Source organism: Uloborus diversus, chromosome 5, assembly GCF_026930045.1.
Source record: "Uloborus diversus isolate 005 chromosome 5, Udiv.v.3.1, whole genome shotgun sequence".
Classification (NCBI taxonomy): Eukaryota; Metazoa; Arthropoda; class Arachnida; order Araneae; family Uloboridae; genus Uloborus; species Uloborus diversus.
In genome coordinates this window covers 54,501,475-54,527,618 of record NC_072735.1, presented here as the reverse complement: position 1 = coordinate 54,527,618, position 26,144 = coordinate 54,501,475, and the positions used below count along the sequence as shown (strand labels likewise).

Sequence of the window (26,144 nt, the reverse complement as noted above, 5' to 3'; positions counted from 1 at the left end):
GCACTTCGATTTTCTACAATAAGTTTCACTAAACACTTCTCAACTCCACAGATTTTTTTTGAAGTGTTGAATTGATAAACTCTTTTATACTAGTTTTTTAACGGAACCTCGTTAATTGGACCAAGGTGCCCCACTGGTGGGGTACATTGGTCCGCCTGGTAGGGCACGTTGGTCCACATAACTCAAACAACATTTGTTATAATTTTAATGATGAATACTCAGTGGCGGCTCGTGGGAGGGAGCCCAGGCCCTCCTCACGTTTTTGAGAAAATAATTTGTAACTTTTGATTTATTTTCCCTTTTTTTTGTTTTCTTGTGTACCTGCTTAAAATTAAAAAAAAAAACGAGCTGATATGTGCATCGCATGACTTCCCTTTACTCCAATTTAATGTCATTTTCCCATTATTGGCAATTTTAATGTGATTCAATTGTTTACTCTCTAAATATCACCAACAATGGACAAATTGAAACCAAATTTTAAAAAAAAAAATCGCCAAGTTGGCAACTAAAGGACTGGCGATATATTGCCAAGTGTCCGACAAATTATAACACAACTTGAGTTTACATCGAAATTAACAATGATTTCCCCCAAAAAAGGGGCAGAAGACCCCCTTAGGAACATCCAAATGCAACCCAAAGGGAAGGTGCACAACTAGACCCCACTAGGGGTCTACGTCCCAAATTTCAACTTTCTAGCACATACCGTTTTTGAGTTATGCGAAATACATACACACTAGGGGTGCGACGTCGATGCTTTGTAAACATCTATGTTTTTGTTAAAACATCGATGTTTTACTTTCGATGTTTTTGGACCATCGATGTTTTGGTTTCGATGTTTTTGGACCATCGATGTTTTGGTTTCGATGTTTTTGCATTTTAATTGAAAATAATCATAAAATTTGCTCCAATTTTCTCGCTAGGTAATTAAGTTTACTTATGGAGTTGCCAAAAAAAATCATTTTTTTGCACCGGTTTTATAAGCACAATCTTTCTGTGTAGAGAATGATTTTTGGGAATATCACTACAAGATAGTAGAAGATTAACTAGAAAGTGAAGAAGAGATCAAAGCTATTGGAAGAACCTGACACTGGTGGTCTGGTGCCAGAACTTGCTGTCTATTTCCAGGCTCCAGTTCTTAAACTAAAGGAAAATTCTGTATGTATTTGATAGTGATGGCAACTTCTTTTCCATCGGAGAGAGATGTTTCTCTGACTGGTGGGATAGTCTGCGAAAAGAGAAATGCCCTTCTGGGGGACAAAGTAAAGAAACTTCTTTCTCTCCAAACTGTCAACACCAATATTCGGGATTACTTACCATTTTCCCCCTACAAGTCGTCCCTCTATTGCTTGCAATTTGTGTTTAATCTTGAATAACAGTACAACACATATTTCTTACTCTTAAAAATAATTGATAGAGTTAATTTTGTATTTTTAAAACAATTGGCACGACTTTTTCTCATCATTTAACTGACTGTAAGTGCTATGATACATTTTTTCTTAGATTCTTTTTTGATGTAAATTTACTTTTAAGTTTAATTCAGTTTGAAAATATTTCCTTTTTACTATAATTAAGTTGTATTAACCGGCGCTTGTCTTATTATAAATTTTTGTCCTACTATAATATCAAGATGTTGCGAAATTATTCTTATTAAATTATACTCATGATTTGAGGTTCAGTATTTTCAATATATTCGTCAAGTACGTATTCTTTTGTACTGCTCAAATTAGTGTAGTATATTCAAAAATGTATGTTATACATTGATAAAAAGATCGATGTTTTTTGGTCGATGTATCAATACTATCGATGTTTTAATTTCTAACATCGATGTTTTGAAACATCGATGTTTCGCCATCGATGTCGCACCTAATACACACATACGCACATACATACGAACGTCACGAGAAAATTCGTTGTAATTAACTCGGGGGTCGTCAAAATGGATATTTCGGGTGTCTGTACGTTCCTAGGCATATATTCGCGTGTGATCGGTTTAGAAAAAAAAACTCAACATTCATTCGGGGGTGAGAAAAATGGAAATTAAGGCCGATTTTGAGTGAAAAATTTTTCGAGAATTCAATACTTCCTTTTTGTAAAAGGAAGTAAAATGGATTATACCATAATGTCCTGGGTTATCGGCAAAAAAAGTTGAAAAAAAAAAAAAAAAAAAAATGAGGTGCGGATTATCTGTGGTTTTGTTTTCTCCCCTCAACACCAACGCATTGAACCTCAATATTTGCCTTACACCATTGATCTTTCTAAGATATTTGCAGCAGGTTTCGCAGAGACAGTTATCCTGCCTGTATGTTGTTTATTTTACATACTTGAATGTTCTTACGCTATTCAGGCTATGTAAAATAAACAACATACATTTTTTAAAAAAAAGCCTTAATTTGCACAAGATTTGACCGTTTGTTCCTTTCTTGACTCTTTGTCTTCAAGTAATTAGAGCACTATAATGACAATTTAGAGAAGAAATCATACATTGTTTAGATTTTTTTTTTTTTTAGTTTTAATATACCTTGAAAGTTATTACTTCTTCACGTTTTTAATTTAGTTGCTAAAATTGTGTATGTTAAATCAAAACGTATCTGAGAAACACTATACGGCAGAAGAGATTTTAATTCGAAAAAAATAATGATGTTAGGGTAAATCTAAATTTCTTTTAAAAAGAAATCATTGAATTAAAAATGTTCAATAGTTGCAGCTAATTGGTCAGCTAGTTGCCCCCCCCCCCCCACCCCCAGTCGAAAAATATTATGGAACATCTCAACTTTCATTTGAAGATCTTCAATTTCGCAAAATTTCCAGGGAAAGTTTCCGAATATCTTACAACATCGCTTAAAATTGTGTCCGAAAATCGTTTAAAATTGCGTTTTTGAAGCTTCAATTTGGAAAGATTGCAGTCCCTTATGTTACCAAATATGGTCCTACAATCGCGTTTTTAAGACTTCATTATCAGAAAATGTTCGGGCAAGGGCCCCCGAACCGCCTGCCTTTAATATCATCAAAAAATAAGTTTTTTAAGCAGCACTTATGAAAAATTTAAGTGGAATAGTCTCTGAACCCCTCCTCATAATATCATAGAATATTATGCTTAAGCTTTTAGGGCTTCAATTTGAAAAAAAAAAAAAAATCCAGGGGAGAACTCCAGAACTCCTTCCCGTAAAAATCTTCAAAATTTGTCTACAATTGCGTTTTTGGAACTGCAATTTCAAAAAATTGGAGGGGGGAGAAGGAATTGATTTCTAATTTCTTTTTTTTTTTTCGAAAAAAGAAAAAAGAACCGATCTAGATGAGTCCCAAAGCTCCATCCCTTACCCTAACGTCAATAAATATGACCTGTAACCGTGTTTTAAGGCTTCAATTTCCAAATTTCTGCGGAGTCCCCTGTACCGTTCTTTTCCCCCGTATCACCAAAGACCGTCTAAAATTGCGTTTTTAAAACTGCAAATTTCAAAATTGAGAGATTTGTTGAGGAAATCGAATCAATCAAATTGATGAGATTTTTTCCCTATTGCCCCCCCCCCCTCCTTAAAAATTATTTTCTAGTTGCGGCAGTGTTTTGCGTTGTATGTAGGTGTGTGCATATATCATTACAAGCTACTTTTTTTAATTCAAAGAATGTCTTCCTATTATTACACAGAAATTATTACTTGTTTTAAATTACTTCTCATGTAGTTTTAAAGAAAATGTGACAAGTTATCAATAGTTTGAAGAAGATAAAAAGAGGTTGTTTTTTTTTTTTCCTTTCTTTGTTTGCATAAAAATTCTGAATCTCGCCCATGTTGGCCGGCAGATTCATATGCAGAAGATTAAACCCGCATGTAAATCACTAAGATTTTTTTTTTTACTGTTTTTTTATTTATTTATTTTTAGTTTTTTTTTTTTTTTTGTTAATTTAGCTTATTTATTTTATTTTATTTATTTTAAAATGAATACTAAGATGCATTTTCATCTTTGTTAAAATAAATTAATTCATAATTTTTACATCCTCTCCTCCTATCCTTATATTGTGATCCTCTGATCACAATATTTTTGCACTTTTGTAATTTGGTTTTGTTTAAAATAAAAACAAATTTACTCATTCAAAATAATTAGTTATTAAAAGATTAAAAATAACATTACTATTAAAAATATTAGATTAATATTGCTTTTTAAAATTTATTTATTTATTTTGAAAAGCCAGGGGTGGTGAAAGGGCCCCCTCCCTTGCAGTCCCTCACCGGTGCTGCAAGGAAGACGTACTGCAGGCGCCGGAAAGCGCACTGGACATAAACGTGAGATAAATAATTTTCTTGATATATTTTGTAGCTTTTCCCTGTCTGATTAACTAAATTTTATTTTTGAGTCATGGGGAGAAAGTGCACCATCCTGCCGGCAATCATGAACGTAAACATGAGGTTAATATATTCCATGATTTACTTTTAATTTTATTAATTTAACGCAACAAAATAATTTAAGAAAATTTTAATATTAAAAAAATTAAATAAATTTTTTTTTTTCAAAAACTGGGGGTGAGGGGGGATGCGAGAGCACCCACGATCCGGACCCCTCACTTTTCAAAGGCACGAGCCGCCACTGTAAATACTATCAAAATTTGAAAACTACCTTATTCTCTTTTGTACGTAGAGTGAAAAATATGAAGTTTAAAGATCAATATACCATATTAAATTGATTTTTATTGATAAATCATCTTTGTTTAAAAATAGCAATAAGTATTTACCATTAGTACACAATTATTTTTTTTAATTAAAAAAAATAAATATTGAATATTCATGAGACAATAATTGCAGGTTAAAGTTAATTAAAAATGCTTTAAATGATATCTGGGAATGTAAAAGTGCTAATTCTTGAGCTTTGGAAGTAGAACTTTTATTGGACTGGATTTTGGAAGGATAAGTCGTATGTTACTTGTGCGCAAAGTTACATCAATATTTTCTAGAGGGGGAAAGCTCTATTTTTTTCTTCATTGCATTGCATGAAACAATTCCAAAAAGATAAGAATCCTCTTATACTAATACCATATATTTCAAAGAAAAAGTACAATAAAATTAACAGCTGTAAGTCAGCATATCTTTGTGTTCTAAAATCAAAATAAGATAATCTTAAGTAAAGCTATATTTTTGTATTCCTTTAATCAATGATTTGTTTTATTTTGTTTCTATGTAGAATGCTTGTTTAGCAAAAAAAATTTGTTTAATACAGGAACTTTATTATAACATGCATTGCATATTTTACTCTTAGAAAGCAATTGTATGCAAAACTTTAAAAGTACATTGGAAAATACAAAGAGAGTAAAAAAGTGCAGATATGACAAAAAAAATTTTGGTAATATTAATTTAATTTTTGTTAAATAATTATAAAATATATTTTTGTTTTTTCGCCCTAAGTTCTTCTTATTATTATTTCGAAACATGTGTAACATGAAATGAAATGAATGTATAATATACAAACATTGAGAATATTGTTATAATTATTGAGATTTAAGAGAAAAAAAAAGTTTTAAAATTATGTGGGGTAATTTGGTCCGGTCCAACGTGCCCCACAAAGAGAGGACCAACCTATCCCACCTTCTTGGTCTGAAAAAGTGATGTCGTAATTTTTTTCTTTTTGACAAAAAATGAAAAAATTGCCAATTACTGTGAGCTAAAAGAACTTACTTTAAGAAAGGAGTTCAATTTTGTTTCTGCAATCTTGATGAAACCCATTAAAAAAAGTGAAGTTAGTTTTCTGAAAATTACTCAGGACTACTAAAATAACACCTTCTGGAATAAAATTTGTTCAATGAAACTGTACAATGTGATTTCATTTTAGGATTTGTAGGACCGTAGGTGCTATTTGTTAGTCATAAAATAAAATAAGAAATATCAATAGTATTAAAATAATTGAGACCGGTCCAACGTACCCCACCTCACCCTATATTTGAAAATATGAATAGTATAAAAAGTGCAGATATGAAATAAATATTTTGGTAAAATTAATTTAGTATAATTTTTGTTAAATAATTATAAAATATATCTTTGCTTTTTCGCCCGAAGTTAATATTATTATTATTTTGAAACATGTGTAACATGAAATGAAATGAATAAAAAAAAACTTAAACTATTGTTATAATCATTGAGATTCAAGAAAAAAAAAGTTTTTAAATTATGTGGAGTAGGTTGGTCCGGTCCAACAAGCCCCACAAAGAGTGGACCAAACTATCCCACGTATTTGGTCTGAAAAAGTGCTGTCATATTTTTTTCTTTTTGACAAAAAATGAAAATATTGCCAATTATTATGAACTAAAGGAACTTACTTTAAGAAATCAATTCAATTTTTTTCCCTCAATCTTGATGAAAACCTTTAAAAAATAAAGTTACAGTTTTTTAAAAATTACTCAGGATTACTGAAATAACACTTTCTGGAATAAATTTTCTTCAGTATACATAACTGTACCGTGTGATTTCATTATAGGAGTTGTAGGATCATAGGTGCTATTTGTTGGTCATTAAAAAAAAAAAAAAAAAAAAAAAAAAATATATATATATATATATATATATATATATATATAGTATTAGAATAGTTGAGACCGGTTTCAACGTGCCCCGCGGTCCAACGCACACCATCTCCCCCTACATGTAATAAAATTTAAAATAGCGTTCATAATACTGGGTGTTCATATGATAACTAAAAGTGCCTATACTGCAAATATACTAAATTTTTCAATAAAGCCGAAAACAAAATATTTTTTCTGACATATTAATAAAAATGTAGATACTCATTTTATCTTTTAAAAATAATTCTAACACAAAGAATTTAAGTACATAAAATGCAGACATAAATCATACATGACGCGCAGGTTAGTTGTTTCTCTCTCAGAATAAAATATGTATAAAAATTTAATATGTTTTTATACATATTTTATTCTAAATTTATATTATATTTAAAATGTAATAATGTTTTTTCCCCAACCTTTTATTTTTTTCTTATTAAAGATGACTATTTAAAATTCGAAAATTACTATAATAATACAAATGGGCAATTCCATGAAAAGTGAAACCAGTAGGTCAAAATTTCATATTGCAGTTATTTTGCTATATTATACATCATTGTAAAGCTCGAAATGCGTATTTTCAGGATATTGCATTGCTTTTTTAATAAAAATTAAACAATAAATTTTTTTCCTAGTTGGAAGTATGATAGTCGGGTCTTCAAAATAATCAGAAAAAAATACCCTATTTTCAAACGCTTATTTCTAATAGCAAAATAAAAATAAACAAAGTTAATTGCAGTACAGCTTAAACTATTAGCATAATGCTATAATAACATACATTTTTTTTTTACAAAATAAAATTAGGTAATTTAAATTAAAAAAAAAAAATGAAGTTCAATGTTACGTCCGTAACAAAAATTTAGCAAAAGTTGTCGTTACTTCCTAAAAATCAAAATTAAAAGAAATCCTTTTTTGACCTTTTAGCAATTCATCAGAGTAATTGTTTACCGTAGTTTAAAACATTAGAATTTCTTTAGTTTAAAAAAATGGCGTTATAGATGTAACATTTTTTGTTACGGACGTAACAAAAAACAGTACGTTACGTCCGTAACACATGTATATTTCCAATTAAAAAGAAAAAAAAGTACAGGATGAGCAATGAAAATATAGGGTATGACATGCAATATGATTTAACAAAACTTCTGATACTGTGATTTTCAAAATTTTGTAAATATTAGTGGGCATTTAATTTCATTTTTTTAAATTATTGAAATACATATCGTCGCCACATTAAGACATCTAATCCTAGGAATAACACTAAGATATCTCTGTTGCTCTGAGGTGTTCCTTTCAAAGTAAGATTTTTTGTCCTCCAAATCATGCAATAAATTCAATTGGTGTTTATAATTCTAGATTAGCATTTAATGCTATCAATGTTCATAAAAATATTCTAGAGGGTTCCTTAATTTCTCAAACTTTGCTTCATCAATGCACTATGACACAAAAAAAAAAAAAAAATAAATAAATAAATAAATAAAAAATAGTGTTCTGCAAGTAGATTTTTGGGAAAATTACTTTATCATTTAGCGAGTTGAAATCCAAAGCATTTTGCGCGTAATTTTCATTAATAAAGTTTTTTTTCACAAAAATTAATATTACAGATATTAATTATAGTTTTTCTCTTCAAACTTCTATCATTTTGAAAGCATAGCCAAACTGATATTACTTCTTATTTAAAAACTAACTTGGAGATAAGAATTTGTCCTGTTTAATAGTTTAAACCAAAGTTACTGAGTTACTTTTTGTTGTTATTTACTCTTCACAAAAAAAATAATATTTAGATTACTGTTTCATTGATGCGTTGAAAATTTTATAGTTTTAAAACTTAAGTACTAAATATTAAACTAGCTACATCTGATCCTCAGATAAAGCACATTTAGTTTTGAAGCAAGATTTAGATTACTTATGCAAAAGTTGGCCAAAATGCATTTTTCTGATGTCAGTTTCGAACTTTTTTTCCACCTTTGGCAAAAACGTGCCAATTCTATTAAAAAGCGATCGAAATCAAAGGCAACTGTTAAAATTTAAAAGAAATCTGGCAATTAATTCATCATCGAACAAGTTGAGCTATTTTCATAGATTAGTAGTAGTGTGTACGAACTTCATGTGTGTGTAGTTTATTTCCCAATAATTAACAATTTTAGTGATGCCTATTACGTCTAACATATCTCATTTTCTCATATTTTGTGCAATTGCGGAAATTCAGTTATCGCGGTAAAGTCTGGAACGAATTAACCGCGATAAACGAGGGCTGACTGTATACAGCGTATATGGAGACTATGGAGACTACTCTATGGGAACACCACTGGTAGTACAGTTAAATCCTGGCAGGGGCGTAGCTAAGGGGGGGGTTTGGGGGACAACCCCCCCCCGAAAAGTTAGTCTCAAAAAAAAAAAGAGAAAAAGAAGAGAGAAGAGAAAGAAAAAAAAAGAAAAGGAAAAAATTCCAAGCGATTATATATATATATGTATATTATATATATATATATATATATATATATATATATATATATATATATATATATATATATATATAGATATATAGATATATATATATATATAAGAAGTAACCCCCCCCCCCCCCCGAAAGTCGGGTCTAGCTACGCCACTGAATCCTGGTACAACGAATACCAATGGAGTGAAATTTCCGTTTCAACGAAATACATTTTCAGTCCCGATTTAATTGCCATTACATTATTTGAATTCTATTATAACGAAATTCCCTATACAACATATAAAATTTGCAGCCCCTTGAAATTTGTTGTAAGGGGATTTCACTGTACCTTCTTTTTGGTATCCGAATATGGCCTAATATTTTTTTATGTTTTTAACTAATGTTATCAAAATTTTAGAAATTTGCTCCAAATATTTTTTTAGTATTTTATAATGCAAATTGGACTATTAACCATTTAAAACTATGCTTTAAATGCAACCTATGTTTTGTTTTTAATCAAAAATGAGTTAAATATTCGTCAGCAAAATAATCGTAAGTATTTGGTCAAATCACTATTTGTAGCATCACTTTTACCAAGCAGGCTTGGAGTACAATTATGTATAATTGGCAAAATCAATTAGATTTTTCTCTAATCGTAATCTAAAAACAGAAAATACCTGTAGTCATAATCAAAATTATTAAAATTTGATTCAATCAAAATCGTAATTTCATTCTATAAGCAGAGTTACAAATGCAACAAAAATTGTTTATGTAGTCAAAATGAAAAGATGATAGGCAGAAGATGCTGAGACATTCATTTAGAGTTCAGGATTGAGTCTTCGTTTCCAGCTTGAGCCTGAATAATTCCCGTAAAGATTGTTGCAAGGACAACATAGGAGTTTAATAAGACAATAAATGGCCCTCATGCTATTGGAGACAAAATAAAAATCCTTAAATTTGATGAAGACCCAGAACCTGGAATTATCTGCTTAGAAATTGGTTGTCTGCTTGAGTGTTGTTGTTGACTTCCATTATAATGATCAAAGGTAGGTCGTAGGTCATTTGAAACTATGCACTGAACTAACACAAACTTTATTTTGCACACAAAACTTTATTTTGAACTATTGTTGGAACATATAAAATCCAAGCAAAGAAACAAATACAAAAATAAATTTAAGGTAAGTTTGTGTGCAGTCATCAGCCACTTTCTCAACGTTAATGAGGAGGTGGGTTACTTATTATTCCATGACCACAAAATTGTGTAAATTATTATATGCTTTACTTTTTATCTTTCATACACTCACGCCGCCCTTAAATTCTTCCACTCCTCCAGGCTGAGAACCGCTGCTGTACACCATGCTCACACCTCTTTAAACATTCATTCTAATATCAGGAACCGACAGAAACTAGTACACAATTGGGTGCCCCCCCCCCCCAGTTTTGGACACACACACCCTGTTTTTTAGTTTAAATCATACTTTTTGATATATATGGGGGGGGCGGGGAGGAATTTGAAATGTCAGCGAAACTAGGGTTGAACTAAATGTTTTTAAGCTTGTATATTGTTTGATCATCTTATAATTGTGGCCCCCACAATTATACGATGATCAAACTACATACAAGCTTTAAAACATTTAATGCAAATGACATTTTCTCTCTCAGCAATCATACAGAAATAACATTCTTTTAACTATGAGCAAAATCTTTAACTGAAAACCCACACCCATGGCTGCCGTTGTGATTTTTCACAAAACCCAAGATTGGGGGCATAACATTCCAAAGATCTAGGCAAGAAAATCCAAGATCATGTAAACCTCTAATGTCAATAATATTAAATTAAGAGTTTTTTGCTTTAATATAAAATTCACTCGGCCCTGGCGAATCTTGCTCAGGGTTTGCAGTTTTAAAAGTACTGTTTGTTGCTATTGCACCTTTATAAAATGGCGCGAAAGCAGCTGAAGATTCTAAGGACAAGTTTTTTTTTTTTAAATATGTGTTTCTCTTTCCTTCCTTGGAACCTACGCAGGCATGGGCGTAGCCAGGATTCTTGTTACGAAGGGGCAGCAGGCATATAGGCGCAGCAAAATATTGGTTTTTTGTCCCCCCCCCCCCCTCTCGCCCTTAGTACAAACCGCGGAAATTACTTGAAAGTATAATCCTCATCTCCCTCTAAAAATATTTTATGCTAATTTTTGTTTAATGAGGGCAGAAAAAGCGATTATGTGGCCCTCTCTCGCAAATTTTTCGAAATTGAAGTCCTAAAATTGCAATTTTAAATTATCTTTGGTGATATTTGGAAAGAGTAAAGGGGGGGGGGGGGTTCTCTTCTTGGGAGGGACAGTTTCCTCTCTGGCTACGCCCATGCACTCAGGGATGTTTGTCAAATATTTGCTTAACGCGAGGTTTTCCACAGAAACGGCAACCCTTCATAATCAGTCGTGAGTTTTCAGAGATATTTCGACTACACGATTGGGCATGCTCACTTATTTCGGAGGCACTCAGATTTGATATTCTACTACAGATCGTACAATGCCAAATTACATCATTAATTGACTGCACTCTCTTAATTTTACAACTAGCATAATGAGAAAAAGCCCATTTCATTCGTTTATAAGTCTTGGTACATTTGACACATTTAAACTCGTCAATTGGTGCTTTAACATTACTGCTACTTGAGAAGGCAAAGCATTTACCAAATCTTTAAAATAAATATTTTCCTCACGAATTAATCTAGGGTCGGTATATATATTGCGGTTACATGCAGCACAGGGAGCAGGTTTACGTGTAGAGAAGCTATTTTTCGTAAAATTATATTTTTGCTCATCTCGCTTATTTTCAAAAGAACCTGATAGACGAAAAGTTTGAGCAAATGATATTGTTGGAAGTGCTTAAATGTTTTTGGGTGCAGCTATGTAGTTGTAGCTTGTTTTCCACAATGCTTGAAATCGACCTTTACTTCCAGTGGCGGATACATCCGGCGGGCAACCGGGCATTTTCCCGGTATGCCAGTCATGTTTCGGGCTGATCAGTTGCCCTGTCTATCAATAGTAAAATGTAAGTACCGCTACGTAAGTCTCTAGCTTCAAACCCTCTTTACGCATGGGCTCAAGCCCGCGGATGGAGGGTGACAGGCCGTCGCTAAGGGGGCCGTGGGGGTGCTACACCAGCCCAGTTTTTCAGAAATGGGGCCGCCAATTTCATTTTAGTAATGCAATAAAAGATAGAAAAACAAGGGCAGTATTTGAAAGTTAAAATACTTTTGTCCATTTTTCAATTTCATCTATGAATTGCAATTCACATTTAAACTTACTTATGAATGGCAATTCACACAATTGTTATGAATTGTAATTCATAACAATTGCGATTTAAAGTGACAAAAAGTATTTTTTCAATAAGGCTTTAAAAGAAAATGTGATCTTAAAACACAATTTGGAGCATCCAAAATTCTGTATTATAAAGATTATTTAAGTAAAGACCTCTCCTAAATGTGCATTTCTTTCTTTTTTTTTTTTTTTTTTTTTGCGAAAAATAAAATATTCAGTTTCTCTCACTCAATATCCCTCGAAGGGTTCAAACCCACGGTTGAAGACACTTCAGTTTAAAAATGATTATATATAAACATATGATTTTCAGGGGCCGCCGACACACCGACCTTTTCTACCATTTACCTTTCTTTTTTTTTTTTTTTTTTAAATGAAAAATATCATCCTGAAAATCAGAGTTATGTATATAGAAAAGTACACAGGCCATTGAGAAGGAATACTAATGGAGGGAGCCATAGCAAATGTCTCAGTGAAATAAGCTTGGGACCCAATGTTTCCCCGGTCAGGTGACTTGTTTGGCTGGGAAGTTGTCGCGTTTTGGCAAGCAATAGCTCTTTTGGCATTAAATATTTTTCAGACGACGCGACGGCGCTTATCATGAAGTCGGGGCTACAAATCAGAGCAACTCTGGCTCCAACTCCTTTACCGCATAATAATAATTAAATAACGGATACAAATACAGGCCTATCGTTCAAACTCCCTCTCCCCACTTCTTTCCGGATTTTAAAATATAATGTAATTGCATTTTTCATGTATTTTGATGTTTATTCCCTGAAATGACGGGCATGTACAAATAGTTTAAAGTGTTCTGTTATTGACGGAAAATTTATGGATTCATATGTATTGTAATCGATGTTTTGAAATGATTTCATACGCAGGCACACTAGTATTTAAATTGAAGCATAAAAATAGCAAATCTTTATTCTTGCGCATCTGCTGTTCACAGGAGCTTGGCGAGAAGATACTCGCCAACAAGGCAAATGTACACAAAATGCTTAAGAGCAGTTAAAATCATTACTAGTTAAGTAAAAAGTGTTTTTATGGTACTAAAATGTTATTTGCACTCAAGATATACAATGTTTTATATAACTTTTATAGGTAAAATAAGTACAAAAATTTAAAAATTATAGGCAACTGTGGAATATGTACTCGTTGAATGCATATAAATGTTATTTTTTCTTTATTTAGAAGTAAAAAACATTCGTACATGCTGGGGAAAAGTTACTGGATTTCCTGGTGTGGCTTTTTCCTCACAGTTTACAATGCTAGAATACTGCACTATTACTATAAGTCTAATTTTTCCCTTCTACAGTTAAAGGTTGTTATCATGCATGGCTTCAGCTAATGAAAACTTTTTCAGCGGTTACGGTCAACTCGAAATTGCTCCCCAAGTCACATGGTACTGTTGCCGTATCGGGATAGTAGGGTTGCACTCTCTCCATCTATTCCTTCTCAATGACACAGGCCCCAGAAATATGGTTTAACTAGGAGAAAAATTAAAGTATAGCGAGAGAGATTGAAAATAATGAAAGTCACACTAGTAGTTCTAAATGTTTAAATGTAAAAATCATGTATGAATCGAAAATTGAAACAAAACTTTATCAAGAGGTGAAGAAGGAATGATATTTAAAATAAAACAGAGAGTGAAAAAAAAGACCAAAGATCATTAAGGTTATTTAAGGTCACCAAAGCACCAGATCAGTTCAAGAAAAGTTTTCTTTTTTACCTGGAGCCGCAGATAGCTTGCATTTTAAGCAAATAAAAATACTAGGCTGTTAAATGAAAATTTTATTACGGAAAATCTAAATGTAAATGGTTTTTAAGGAGAACACTGTTGGAGGGTGTTTCATATTTTGTATCAATAAAATAAATAATAAAAGATTGGGACGTAGCCAAAAGGGGAGAAGAGAGGGATCCAAAAGAGCTTAAATCTTCCGTTTTAGTCACCAAAGCTTGCCTAAAGTGCGTTGTTGACACTTAGCATTTTAAGGAACTCCTGGGAAAAACTCCCGAAACCCATTCCTTAGTTTAACGTCATTAAAGATGGCCTAAAACAGCGTATTTTGGATTTCAGCTTCGAAAAACTTCAAGGAGAGTATTTCCGCCACAATCGACCTAGAAACGTCCCCACTCCATCATTAAAGAGCGTCAGAAATCAGTGTCGAAAAAATTTCGGAGGTCCCTTAAGCATCTCCTTACCCTAATATCATAGAAGATCGTCTAAAATTACCTTTTTTGGGCTTCAATAACAAAAAAAAGGGAGGAAAACCCCCAAATCCCCACTTTTCCCATAACATCACGACAGAAGATATTTTGACGTATTCCCAAAAATTAAATTTAATCCTCAAATTTAAATCTAAGCATCAAACACCAAGCAATTTTTGTAACTGACCATAGTACTTTCCCTATCGATCTACTTCGTTTCTCACTTCAGATTCTGTATCATGTAAAAGTCCATGTCATGGTGTCATGGACTCGCAGGTACACCAGACGTTTATATCTTTTATTGCCCACTAACCTCATCTTTAGCATTAAATATTAACTCTCTAATTTCTCTTTCCGGGTGTCTTGTTTACCGGGTGAAAGCCCCCGATCCACTCTTCTTAGTAACACTATGAAAGATCGTTTATAACTCCGTTTTCGAATATACAGCATCGAAAAATTTCAAAGAAAGTCCCTTCTCTCTCCCCCTTCGTCATCTTCAGTAAAGCACGTCAAAAATCTCGTTTTTAATGCTTCAATTTCGAAAAAATTCCAAGTAGAGCCTCGCCATAACTCCTTGTCCTAAAACCATTGAAGGTCGGTAAAAGTTTCGTTTTTGGAACTTAACTTTGAATAACAGTCGATGTCCTAGCTTTTATCAAAAAAAAAGAAAAAAAAAACTTACGACTGCCTTTTTAGGATTTCAATTTCAAAAAAGTTCTTGTTGGATGTTACTCAAATCTCTCCTTTCCCTAGCATCAACCAAAATCTTTTAAAACTGCGTTTTCAGAGCTAATATTTTAAATTTTTCCCGGACCTCATCTTCCTAACATAATTGGAGATAATATATAAATGCAAGTTCGGAGTTTCACTTCCAAGAAATTGCCGGAAGAGGACCCTCGAATCTCCGCTCTCCCTAACATCACCAGAGATCATCTAAAATTTCGTTTTTAGGACTCCAATTTGAAAATATTTTCGAGGGAGAAACCCCAGGATCCCATATTTCTGACTCAATGTTAAACTTACAATTAAGTTTCTAATACTAATATTTAATGACTCCCATATACAGAAAATCAATGTACTCCCTATCTCTCTTTATATTGATGCATGTGTTTGAAAAAATTAAGGGGTAGGACATACCCCTCGCCTCCCTATTCTAACTGAAATAATGTTAGAAGATATCATCACGGAAATAATCAATACAGCACCAGGCATTAAAAATACTTAAATAGATTATTACAATCACTTTTTTTTTTTTTACAAACAAAAGTTTAGCTTATCTTGTATCAATTGTTCACTATTAAAACACAGAAAAGAATCCCATTTGTTAAATTTTGTTTAAAAGAAAGTTTTTTTTTTTTTTTTTCAATAATTTCCTCTTATTTCAGTGATATCGTTTCCCAATCATTTTTGTAAAAATTAGTGTCTACAGAAACTATGGGGCCGCGACATTCCTTTATGCCAGGGCCGATTTCTTTAACCAATCCGCCACTGTTTACTTCTGTAGCAAGATCTGTAGCAAAACTGTGATGACACTTTGGGCGAATGTGGAGGAGGCACTGAGATAAGTAGTTTTCGTACTTCGAACTTATTGGTCACGCTGTGCAGTGTTGATCATCAAAGTTTTTGAAGAAAAGTGCACTGTTGGTGATAATTACAGGTATACCTAAAACTGGAATTCAATTAATATATTTTAAAAATGAAAGGTCTAGAACTGCAATAACATTAATTAGTACGTTAATTCAGTTCCCATAAGTCAGAAATCACGATTTTTTAAGGAGATTAAAAACTATTTAAAACTATCCCGTGTATAAAAGGTTGCTGAGGACAAAAATACACTTGTTTGCATACCAAGAAAGAGTTGTCAGAATGAAACGAAATTTTACATACTAAAGAACAACATTGATCTCAGAAAGTGAATTAAACGCGCAAATGAGAAAGACATTTAAATGCCTATCACATGATTAGTGTATGCGAAACGATTTCAAAGCAAGATACTACCTCTATGTATTCTTACTCTGAGCTGTCAACACAAAGTTTGAAAAAAAAGAGAAACAAAGATTGGGAATAGATTATTAAGTTTAAAGTAAAATGCAGTTTTTCGAAAATTTAATAGGCGCTATTTCAAATCCTCATATACAGTAAACTCTCGTTAGTACGCCCCCGCTTAGAACGACTTCCCGCATATATCGACATTTTTTTCCGGTCCCTGTGACCAATATGCTTTTAATATTAAAATCTATCCGCTTATAGCGCCCCCGCTTATAACGACTTCCCGCTTATTTCGACGTTTTTCTAGAGTCCCCACAGGAAAAATCCCGTATATTGCGTCCGTATATTGCGTCGCTAGTAAACTTTTGTATCTTCGCGTTAAAACATGAGTTCTGTTACCGGAAGGCAACCAGTTCGACTACTTTATTCCGACCCGTGAAGTACGCCTCTTTGTCCCTGTTCGCATTCGTTATCTCGGAATTCCAAGAATTTCTCACCCCCTCCCCCTCACCTAAGGAAAAGGTCCACCTTGTAAAAAGTCAAAAAATCATTGATGGGGAGCTCTCAGATCAAGTAAGTATGCTCTGCGAAAATACTCAATTTTATCTTAAATCGCCTCCAATGTTGACCATTTTTAAATGAGGCCTTCTAGTAGTATGGTTAAATAATTTTTCACATCAGTTGAAAGATTAAAAGAAATTCAGAAAAAATACAAGCTGGGAAAGTTTGACAAATTCTCGTAGAAAAGCATTGCGCGCCCCATTTGCCTGTGCCGATACGAAAGAGCGAGGAATGGCAGGAAAAGGCAACCCGGATTCGTTTGATCTTCGCCGCCGCGTCATCTCCCCTCGATTCTAGCTCCATGACAGGAAACAGGCTGGCGCATCAGCCATTCTGGTTCCATAGGGTTGTAAGGAAATTTGAATTCGCCAAAAGAGCGGTGCTTTTATTGGTGCCAAGAGAGCGATAACTACGCCATCTACGCTACGTGCTGTGAGGGTCCATTCGGTTACTTGTTCACACGTTAAGAAATGGCTAAAAGAAAAGCTCTTAGTTTCGATGAGAAATTAAAAATTATACAGCAGTATGATGAGAAAAAAGGAGTTACGAATAAGCAGCAATTTGCAAATGAAATAGGAATACCTGTATCTACATTAAAAACTTTATTAAAAAAACGGGAAGAAATTGAATCCAGCGCCTTTTCAGGCATCAGTAAAAGACGGAGGGTACGTAAAGGCAAAAATGAGGATTTAGAAGAAGTGCTGTACCAATGGTTCCAGCAAGCTCGAGGAAATAACTTGCCGATCAATGGACCCATTATGACGGAAAAAGCCAACGAAATAGCCAAAGGCTTGGGCATAAATGATTTCTCTGGATCAGCTGGTTGGCTGGATCGATTTCGAAAAAGATATGGCATTAAATATCGTCAAATTAGTGGTGAAGCCGAAGCCGTAGACGACGACAGCATTGCTCCCTGGATAGAAAATCTCCTCCCTAATCTACTAAAAGACTATGCACCTGAGGACGTATATAACGCTGATGAATTTGGATTATTTTTTAAATTAATGCCAGACAAATCCTTAGTTTTAAAAGATGAAAAGTGCCACGGAGGTAAGCTAAGTAAAGACAGACTGACTGTATTAGCATGTTCTAATTGGACTGGATCTGACAAGTTGAAGCTGATGGTGATTGGAAAATCTAAGTCACCACGGTGTTTTAAAAATGTGCGAACTTTCCCGTGCAACTACAAAGCACAGAATAGAGCCTGGATGACTGGGTGTTTGTTTACTGAATGGGTGCAACAGTTGGACCGAAAATTCGGTAAAGGAAAGAGGAAAGTCCTTCTGTTTGTGGACAACTGTCCCGCTCATCCCAAAGGAATCCCCCTCAAAAACATCAAGCTCGAGTATTTCCCCCCCAACTCTACCAGCAAGCTTCAGCCATTAGATCAAGGAGTCATTAAAGTTTTGAAGCAGAAATACCGTAAAAAGCTGGTACAGCGTTACTTACGTGAAATTGAATCAGGAGAGGACTCTTCCTGTAAAATAAATGTGTTGGATGCTATCCATTATGTTTCGGCTGCGTGGGATGAGATCGCGCCAGATGTGATAAGAAATTGCTTTCGAAAAGCGCATTTTGAGAGCAAATCTAATGAAAATGACCTGAATGTTGCGGATTTTCTGGACATCGAATTTGAGGAACAGTATCCTGGATATTGTTCAGTTGATGATGATTTGCCTATCACGGAAACTCTAGAAATTCAGGATATGATTGACATGGCGAAAGGTAAGTAAGTTAACTTATTAAATTTTTTCCTTTTTAAAGTTCACCCTTACTTCAGTTTAGTATTTATTTTACTTTCTCATTTAAAGATGGAGAATTCGAGGTTGATAATGAGGAAGAGGAAGAAGATGAACCTCCCCAACTTCCCTCTTTTATTAGCGCCTGCGATTCCGTAAGCGTTTTGCGGCAGGCGCTCTCTTCTACCGAAAACTCGGAAGCGATGCTGAGAGAACTTAACAGGATTGAAAGTTTTATAATAAGAAATTTTAGGAAACCAACTTCTTATGATGGAGGAAAGCAACTCCTTATGGAGAATTTTCTTACAAAAAAATAATAGCATAGATGTAACTAAGATGTAATAAAGTTGTAGAGGTTAAAATGCATACGCGTTTCTTTTGCTTTTAGACTGTTATTTTTATTTCAGCGATTAAAAACGAGTCATCAGATTTTTGTAAGGTATGTTTTTTTTTTCCTGTTATCTTCCAAAACGGCATTTTAAAGAGTTCTGCTTATAACGTCGTCCCGCTTAATACGACGTTTTTCAGAATCCCCGTCAACGGCGTACTAACGAGAGTTTACTGTATGTATATATATATATATATATATATATATATATAAAATAACGAATGATCGAGTAACGTTGACGTCATCAACAATGAAACTCGCGCCACGGCATGATAATTTGGTAATATATTTTGGTAACGTTTGATGTAAGGCCCCTATATACGAGCCGGCGCATCAGCTTAAGATCAGCCATTTTGGATCGGAGCGCGTGTTTGAGTGGTTGTCTTTTCTGGCGAGTTAGCGCGTTTCATGATTGTTCACTGCGAGCGGTTATTAGCTGCACGTAGTGATGTAAAATACCCGGGTATTTATTTTTAGGGATAAATACAAAGGGTATTTACCCGGGTATTTATTTCAAAAATTTATATTCAACTAAAATACTTTTCTATATGTATTCCACTATGTATATATACAAGGTCTATTCCAAAAGTAATGCAATTTTTTTAAAAGTAATTCATTGAACAGATTTGCACAAACACTTAAACTTCTTCAAATTAATGTCCTTGCGGGCTTCTTCACATCTCTTTCATCGTCTCTACCATGACTGGTAAGTGCCCTGAAAGGCGTTTTAGGGGACCTCCCCTAAGGTCTTCGTCATGGTTGATTGGATCTCTTCTAGGGATGAAAAATGGGTTCATTTCAGCCCTGCCTTAATCCGAGGGAACAAAAAGAAGTCTGTCGGGGCGACGTCAGGACTATAGGGGGCTGGGACAGCGTTTTCACCTGGTGTTTAGCCAGGAACTCGCGGATTCGCAGCTCGTTATGGCAAGGTGCTTCGCCACAAACTTGCCTCACACTTTTCTCATCTCTCAATCTTGAGTAATGCGAAACACAGCAGTAGACGACATGTTCAGTTCATTTGCAACCATCTGGATAGTCAATCGAGGGTCAAAGTCCAACAATTGAGGAACACGAGCCACATTGTTGTCGGCGATTCAATCCTAGGAAACCAATGATTTAGTCTCCTCAAGAGATTTTGTCGGTTAAGCAACAAAACTTAATCGTGTACCATTTTTCCCGTGATACGGTCGATGCTTAGAGGTTAACATTAACTTACGTCTGGCCATTTCCACAGCTCGGAGAACCCTGATGAGACTGGTTTTCCGGAAAACCTTAGGGTCCCCCCTCACCTAAACCAAGTAGATCGATTATACTCTGACCAATAAAAGCTGTCAGGAAAAAAACCAATTGCCTATTTATATAGCGGCTGAATTCTTTATTTTGACAAGGTTGAACTGAATCCGATAACTGAACTGTTTTACTGGTAAGACTGCCATTTAGAAGAATGAAGAAACAAAGAAATTGTCATCTTTTAACGCTTCTAGAAATTAGGGTTCATCCACTGGAGTTAGGGTTTAAATTTCAACCATCAAACTATCACCAAACAGGCAATTGCTTCGCTCAAATGTAGAAGCAATTTTCACCCGTCTTATATTGACGGGCGATTTGCTAGTTTCATAAAGTAATGACGATTTCGCTCAAAAACTTTCTCTATTCTAATATTGATATTTCAAAATTGAGTTTGATATGAATGAAATTCATTTCCATGTGAAAATAGCTTATGTTCATATGGGTTTTAATCATACTGTTTAGGACAAAAAAAAACTACAAAATGCATCACAAAATGATTAATCGAATGATTAGGGAAAAAAATGTTAAAAAATTAAATAAAAAAAACAAAACAAAATACCTTTAAAATACTAACTACCAAACGGTACAACCTTGAGAGTCAAGGATCTGGACGAAACTCTGGATTTAGGTTAATTCCTACTAGAAATAAGACCATGTAAAACGGTTTGACTGCATAGGCCCTTGTTCGGCCGTAATGGGGTCCAAAGTTTCTAGTTTAGGTCCAGAATGCAATGGTATTTCCTTTGATATTAACCTTTTTTTTTTTTTGCTCTTCTCTTGATATTGCATGGCAGTATCACCCAACTGATTGCACTCACAGCATACAAGTAGAATAAATTCCACCGCCCCTACACTGTACTAGCAAGAGACGCGACAGATGTTAGGATAGCCAACGAATTTAATAAGATGAATTTAATCAGATCAATTTAAGAACGATTGTGCCAAAATTTCAACTTCCAAAGAAAACGCTATTGCAGTTCCGGAGCCAAACCAGCAAAGTTAGACCCTCCTTGCAGCCGAACTAAAGACTATGTACTCAAACTATTTTACCTGGGGTCATAGGTAGTACGAATGGACTTAAATCCAAAGGTTTATGCAAATTCATGACCCTCACATATTTGCCGTATGAACTATACTGATTTGTAAGATCCCAGAATTGCAATGGCGTCTTTATTGGAATTTGAAAGTTTGGGACAATATCTACCCTGTGAAGGCATTTGACATCTCTTGTCAGTACAACGACGGGGATGGGGGGGGGGAGGATATTGTGAAGGCATTTAATTGACACATACGGCAATGAAAATTAAGAAAAGCGAAAAGGAAGTTTAATTTTAAAGGAAAAGCCATTGCTTTTCTGGACTCAGACAGCAACTTTGGACCATTGTTGCAGCCGAACTAGGGCCTATGCAGTCAAACCGCTTTACCTGGGTTCATATCTAGTGCGAACAGACCTTAACCCGAGATTGCTCGCGCAGGGTACGACACCTCTTCGCTTTCAATCAAATTTCTCCCCACCTTTTTTTTTTTTTTTTGGAAGTGGACGATTCCTTGAGTAGCTGACCCATAGGTCATAACCTTGAAGGGGTAGAAACGGTTATGACATTCTAAAATTAGTTTCGTTGGAATTGACTTCTACGGGTGTATCATACCCTGCGCGAGTATTTCTGCTACAGTTCTGAACTAAAGCATACGCAATGCTTCCAAGAGACTTAAAACTAAAACTAGGATCTAGTGAAGAAATTGCATTCCCTGATAAAAAAGCAAAGTCAACGTACAAAAGCTGTACTGAAAGCCCCAATATAAAAGACAAAAACAAAATTTGTGTGTGAAAAATTTGACAAAAACATTTGCATGGACCATATGGCAAGCATTTGCAAAAAAAATGTAGAAATTTAATGCAAGTCTTTTTAGAAAATATTTTATAATTATACTGTTTTCTCTTATTTGCATTTTCAACATTTTTGGAAAAAAATTGAACTTGAAAATACTAAAACACCTCCTCGGGTATGAGATACCCTGCGGGAGCACTCCCATTCGTTTTGGTCGCGCGAGCAATCTCGGGTTAATCCAGAATTTCATCCAAATCAGTGACTCTCAAGGTCGTGTTGTTTGGTAGTAAGTAATACATCATGAGATTTATTAACCGTGTAGTTAAAGAAAAAAATAAAAAAGGTAAGAAAGAAAACTTGCGAAATTATTTTCAAACATTAATAACTACTTTTCGAAAAATATTAACTTTCACGTTTATGTCAATGAGCGATGGGAAAACTGCAAAAAATACACTTTTAGAATGCTGCTTTTAAAAATTAAATTAAATTAACTTTAAAAAAATGGTAATTAAATATTTATTTTATCAATAAATTTAAATATGTAAATAATTATTGACATAAAATTAGTGAAGTTAAATTCATTTTCGGTAAAGGATAAATTACAAAAGACTTAAAACACAAAACACATCGTGAAAAATATAATTCTGATGTTTATATATTTGATTGCTAGCATGGTGTGCAAAGAGATGCACTTTCACCCTCTTGGTTTTAAAGATAAAATTTAATCACATAAAAAGACACAAAATAGAAAATTCTTTTGAAGCAGGAAAATACACGTACAAATACAAAATAGTTAATATCTGGGGGCACGGCAGTGCCCCCGCCAAGTCGAGCGCGAAGCAAACACTGCCGTACCATCCTTTACTGGAACCATTTCGCCGCATTTTCAGACTCCTTATTTGAGAACCTTCTGATGAGACCAGCACGCAGAAATGTTCGTCATCCAGTAAGCTATAACCACATATTTAAAATCCGAATTTTCAAGTCTGTAGGTTATTTAGTTCCGAAGTTATGCGAAAGCAAAGTTTCGCATTTATGACACTCACTCACTCATGATCATCAAAATAGAACTAGTACTTCCCATAAACTCAGAGAGGTGAAATTTGGTATAGAGTTAGGGTTTAATGGCCACATAAAGGGAAAACTATAAAAATTTGGCTAATCGAAGATCTGGAGTGATCCTGATTAGAAAACACAAGAGCCCAACCAAACTATTAGAGATCGAAATACAGCCTTTACAAAAGATATTCAACTTGGTGGGCCGCTTCATTTGATGTCAAAAATCGAAAGTCTGAAGTATCTAATGAAGAACCCTCAGCTGATCTCAGCCTCAGCTGTATTAGAGATATGGTAATGCCCCCTTCTACTATTGGTACATTAAAAAAATCGACTGTCATTGTAAAAGCCCAGCGTAGTGGGACCCATCTTCCAATTTAATCTAGCATAGCTTCAGTCTACTCGAACATTACACAAATTAAATGTTTCTACAAAAAGAAGTGAAATCCCACCAAAAACATTCTGTAAAAAACTAGCCAAGTCTCGATGGAGCTGCTTGTTTATCTCTAAAAAGTAATGAAATCTAGACAAAGTCATGACAAGTCTAAGGTTCGTTACTGCGATTTCTTTATTATTATAGTTAATGTTGTGTGACTTGGCCGTTAAAGGGTACACAAGGGTACAAAACCAGGTGCTCCATGACACCATTGCACCAATCTTTCGCCAGAACCGCTACCCATTGACGATGGAAAATTGCCACTTGGAAAACGTATAAACAAAATTGACTTGTACACACTAACGTATAAAGAATGTTTAACGGCCAAGTCACACAACATTAACTATAATAATAAAGAAATCGCAGTAAGGAACCTTAGACTTGTCATGACTTTGTCTAGATTTCATTACTTTTTAGAGATAAACAAGCAGCTCCATCGAGACTTGGCTAGTTTTTTACAGAATGTTTTTGGTGGGATCATGTTTACTTTCACGACAACTAGTAGCTTTTTCAAGAGATGAATTCTCACATCCCTTGACTTTAATACGTTTCAATCAATTAAACATGGACAAACTAAGAAATCTTTTTCAAAAACTACAAATATGTACATCTCGAAAAATGTTAATATCAACTTTATATTATGATAGGTGTAGTACAGTAAAACCAAGGCTTTACTCGATGCGCGTCCTGTTGTAAATTACTTCTTACTCTTCCAACAAGAAGGGATAAAAAGTCCCAGCATTTTGCGCGTTGGGTTTGGGCGGAAAGGGGAGGGGGTGAATAAATTCTCTTTAAAAAAATTAATTGCTTAAAAAATTGCTCAAAAATTGCAGATATTTAGTTCCGCACGTTCTCATGGAGAAGGAGAAATATGAATTAGGTGGGAGGTACATGTTGTTTTCTCTGTATTGACACTGCATTAGCAAAGTAACGACTTTTTACAGAACTCAACTACTGTTCATTAGGAATTATCATACGAGGACGAAGAGTTAGGTAATAAACTCTAATAAACAAAAATGCTAATTAACCGGGGTACCCAGGTGGGAAGGAGGTGGTCCATGGCGTTAATTGCGTCATTTGTATTTCTAAGGAAGTCTTTTGAAGGGGTATTTCTACCTTTTATGCTGGTTTTCATTCTGGAAGGGTACTCCGTAACACTTGAGGGGTGCGCCACAAGGGCGTATATAAGGGAGGGGCTGAGGGGGCCCGAGCCCCCTCCAAAATCTGTCGAAAAAATTTAAATAAAGGTAGGGTTTTTTTTTTTTTGGTTTTAGTTGCTCACATTTACAATTTTTAGCTACAAAAAAAAAAGGAATAAATAAATATTGATAGTGATAATAATAATAATTATAATACGTTAGATCAGAGTATTTCCAAACTGAGTGCCGTAGGAAGAGGTGAGGGGTGCCGCGTAGTGTTCACGGTTACAATAATATGTGTAGACTAGGATGCCGTGAAAAAATTCTAGTTCTTTAAAGGGTTCCGCGAATCGTTAAAGTTTGGGAACCCTGTGTTAGATGGCATCAGATAATGGTGTTCAGAAGGGGTCAGGGGATCCGTACCCCTTACCCAAGAAAAGAGCTGTTCTTGGGAAAGTGAAATTATTTTATCGAAAAGAAGAGCCAAATAATGTTGGCGGAAAAAATATCATTTCTTTCAAAAAGAAATCCTTTAAATTATTTTTTTTAAACAGATGCAGCTTATTGCTTAGCAGATTAAGTTTTCCATTATTTTTCTCTTTCACCCCAATCCCCCCTTTTTTTTCTTTCCTAGTCAGTCTGAAATGAAGAGTCTTCAAAATGTTTCATTCCTTGACTCTTGTCCCCGGCAAGAAATCTTAATATATAAAAATCAATGTTCTGAGATAACATATATATATATATATATATATATATATATATATATATATATATATATATATATATATATATATATCAACGCACAGCCAAAACCACTGAAGCTTCAGACTTGAAATTTGGCAGGCATGTCCGCCTGATTACGAAAGTAACCACTAAGAAAGGATTTTTCGAAGTCTCAATTAGTTCGGGAGAAATTAATTAAAACCCATTAATTTCTGCGAAATTAAAACCTGTCATTGAAATTCAAATTTGGGGGCACGGCAGTGCCCCCGCCAAGTCGAGCGCGAAGCAAACACTGCCGTACCATCTTTACTGGAACCATTTCGCCGCCTTTTCAGGCCCCGATTTGAGAACCTTCTGATGAGACTAGAACGCAGAAATGTTCGTCATCCAGTAAGCTATAATCACATACTTAAAATCCGAAATTTCAAGTCTGTAGGTCATTTAGTTCCGAAGTTAAGCGAAAGCAAAGTTTCGCATTTATGACACTCACTCACTCA

General features: G+C 34.3%; 2 protein-coding genes across 2 annotated transcripts in view; one reads left to right on the top strand and one right to left on the bottom strand.

The window, feature by feature from the left end:
* The first annotated feature begins 17,477 nt into the window (after positions 1-17,477).
* LOC129222758 (tigger transposable element-derived protein 4-like) lies at positions 17,478-19,306 on the top strand. The gene is made up of 2 exons (XM_054857286.1): positions 17,478-18,772; positions 18,859-19,306. The coding sequence occupies exons 1-2, from the start codon at positions 17,518-17,520 to the stop codon at positions 19,101-19,103; spliced, it is 1,500 nt and encodes a 499-aa protein (XP_054713261.1). The 5' UTR covers positions 17,478-17,517; the 3' UTR covers positions 19,104-19,306.
* An 836-nt stretch (positions 19,307-20,142) lies between these two features.
* The window catches only part of LOC129222926 (tigger transposable element-derived protein 4-like), a 28,363-nt gene continuing 22,361 nt past the window's right edge, over positions 20,143-26,144 (bottom strand). The window contains exon 3 of the mRNA XM_054857487.1: positions 20,143-20,202. Within this exon, the coding sequence (XP_054713462.1) occupies positions 20,143-20,202 (60 nt within the window). The remainder of the gene's footprint in view (positions 20,203-26,144) is intronic.

Bases quoted from the DNA above. Each gene is read 5' to 3' on its own strand.
- LOC129222758 (XM_054857286.1), top strand. From the start codon at position 17,518: ATGGCTAAAAGAAAAGCTCTTAGTTTCGATGAGAAATTAAAAATTATA. The intron at 18,773-18,858 runs GTAAGTAAGTTA...TCTCATTTAAAG, and splicing joins TATGATTGACATGGCGAAAG to ATGGAGAATTCGAGGTTGAT.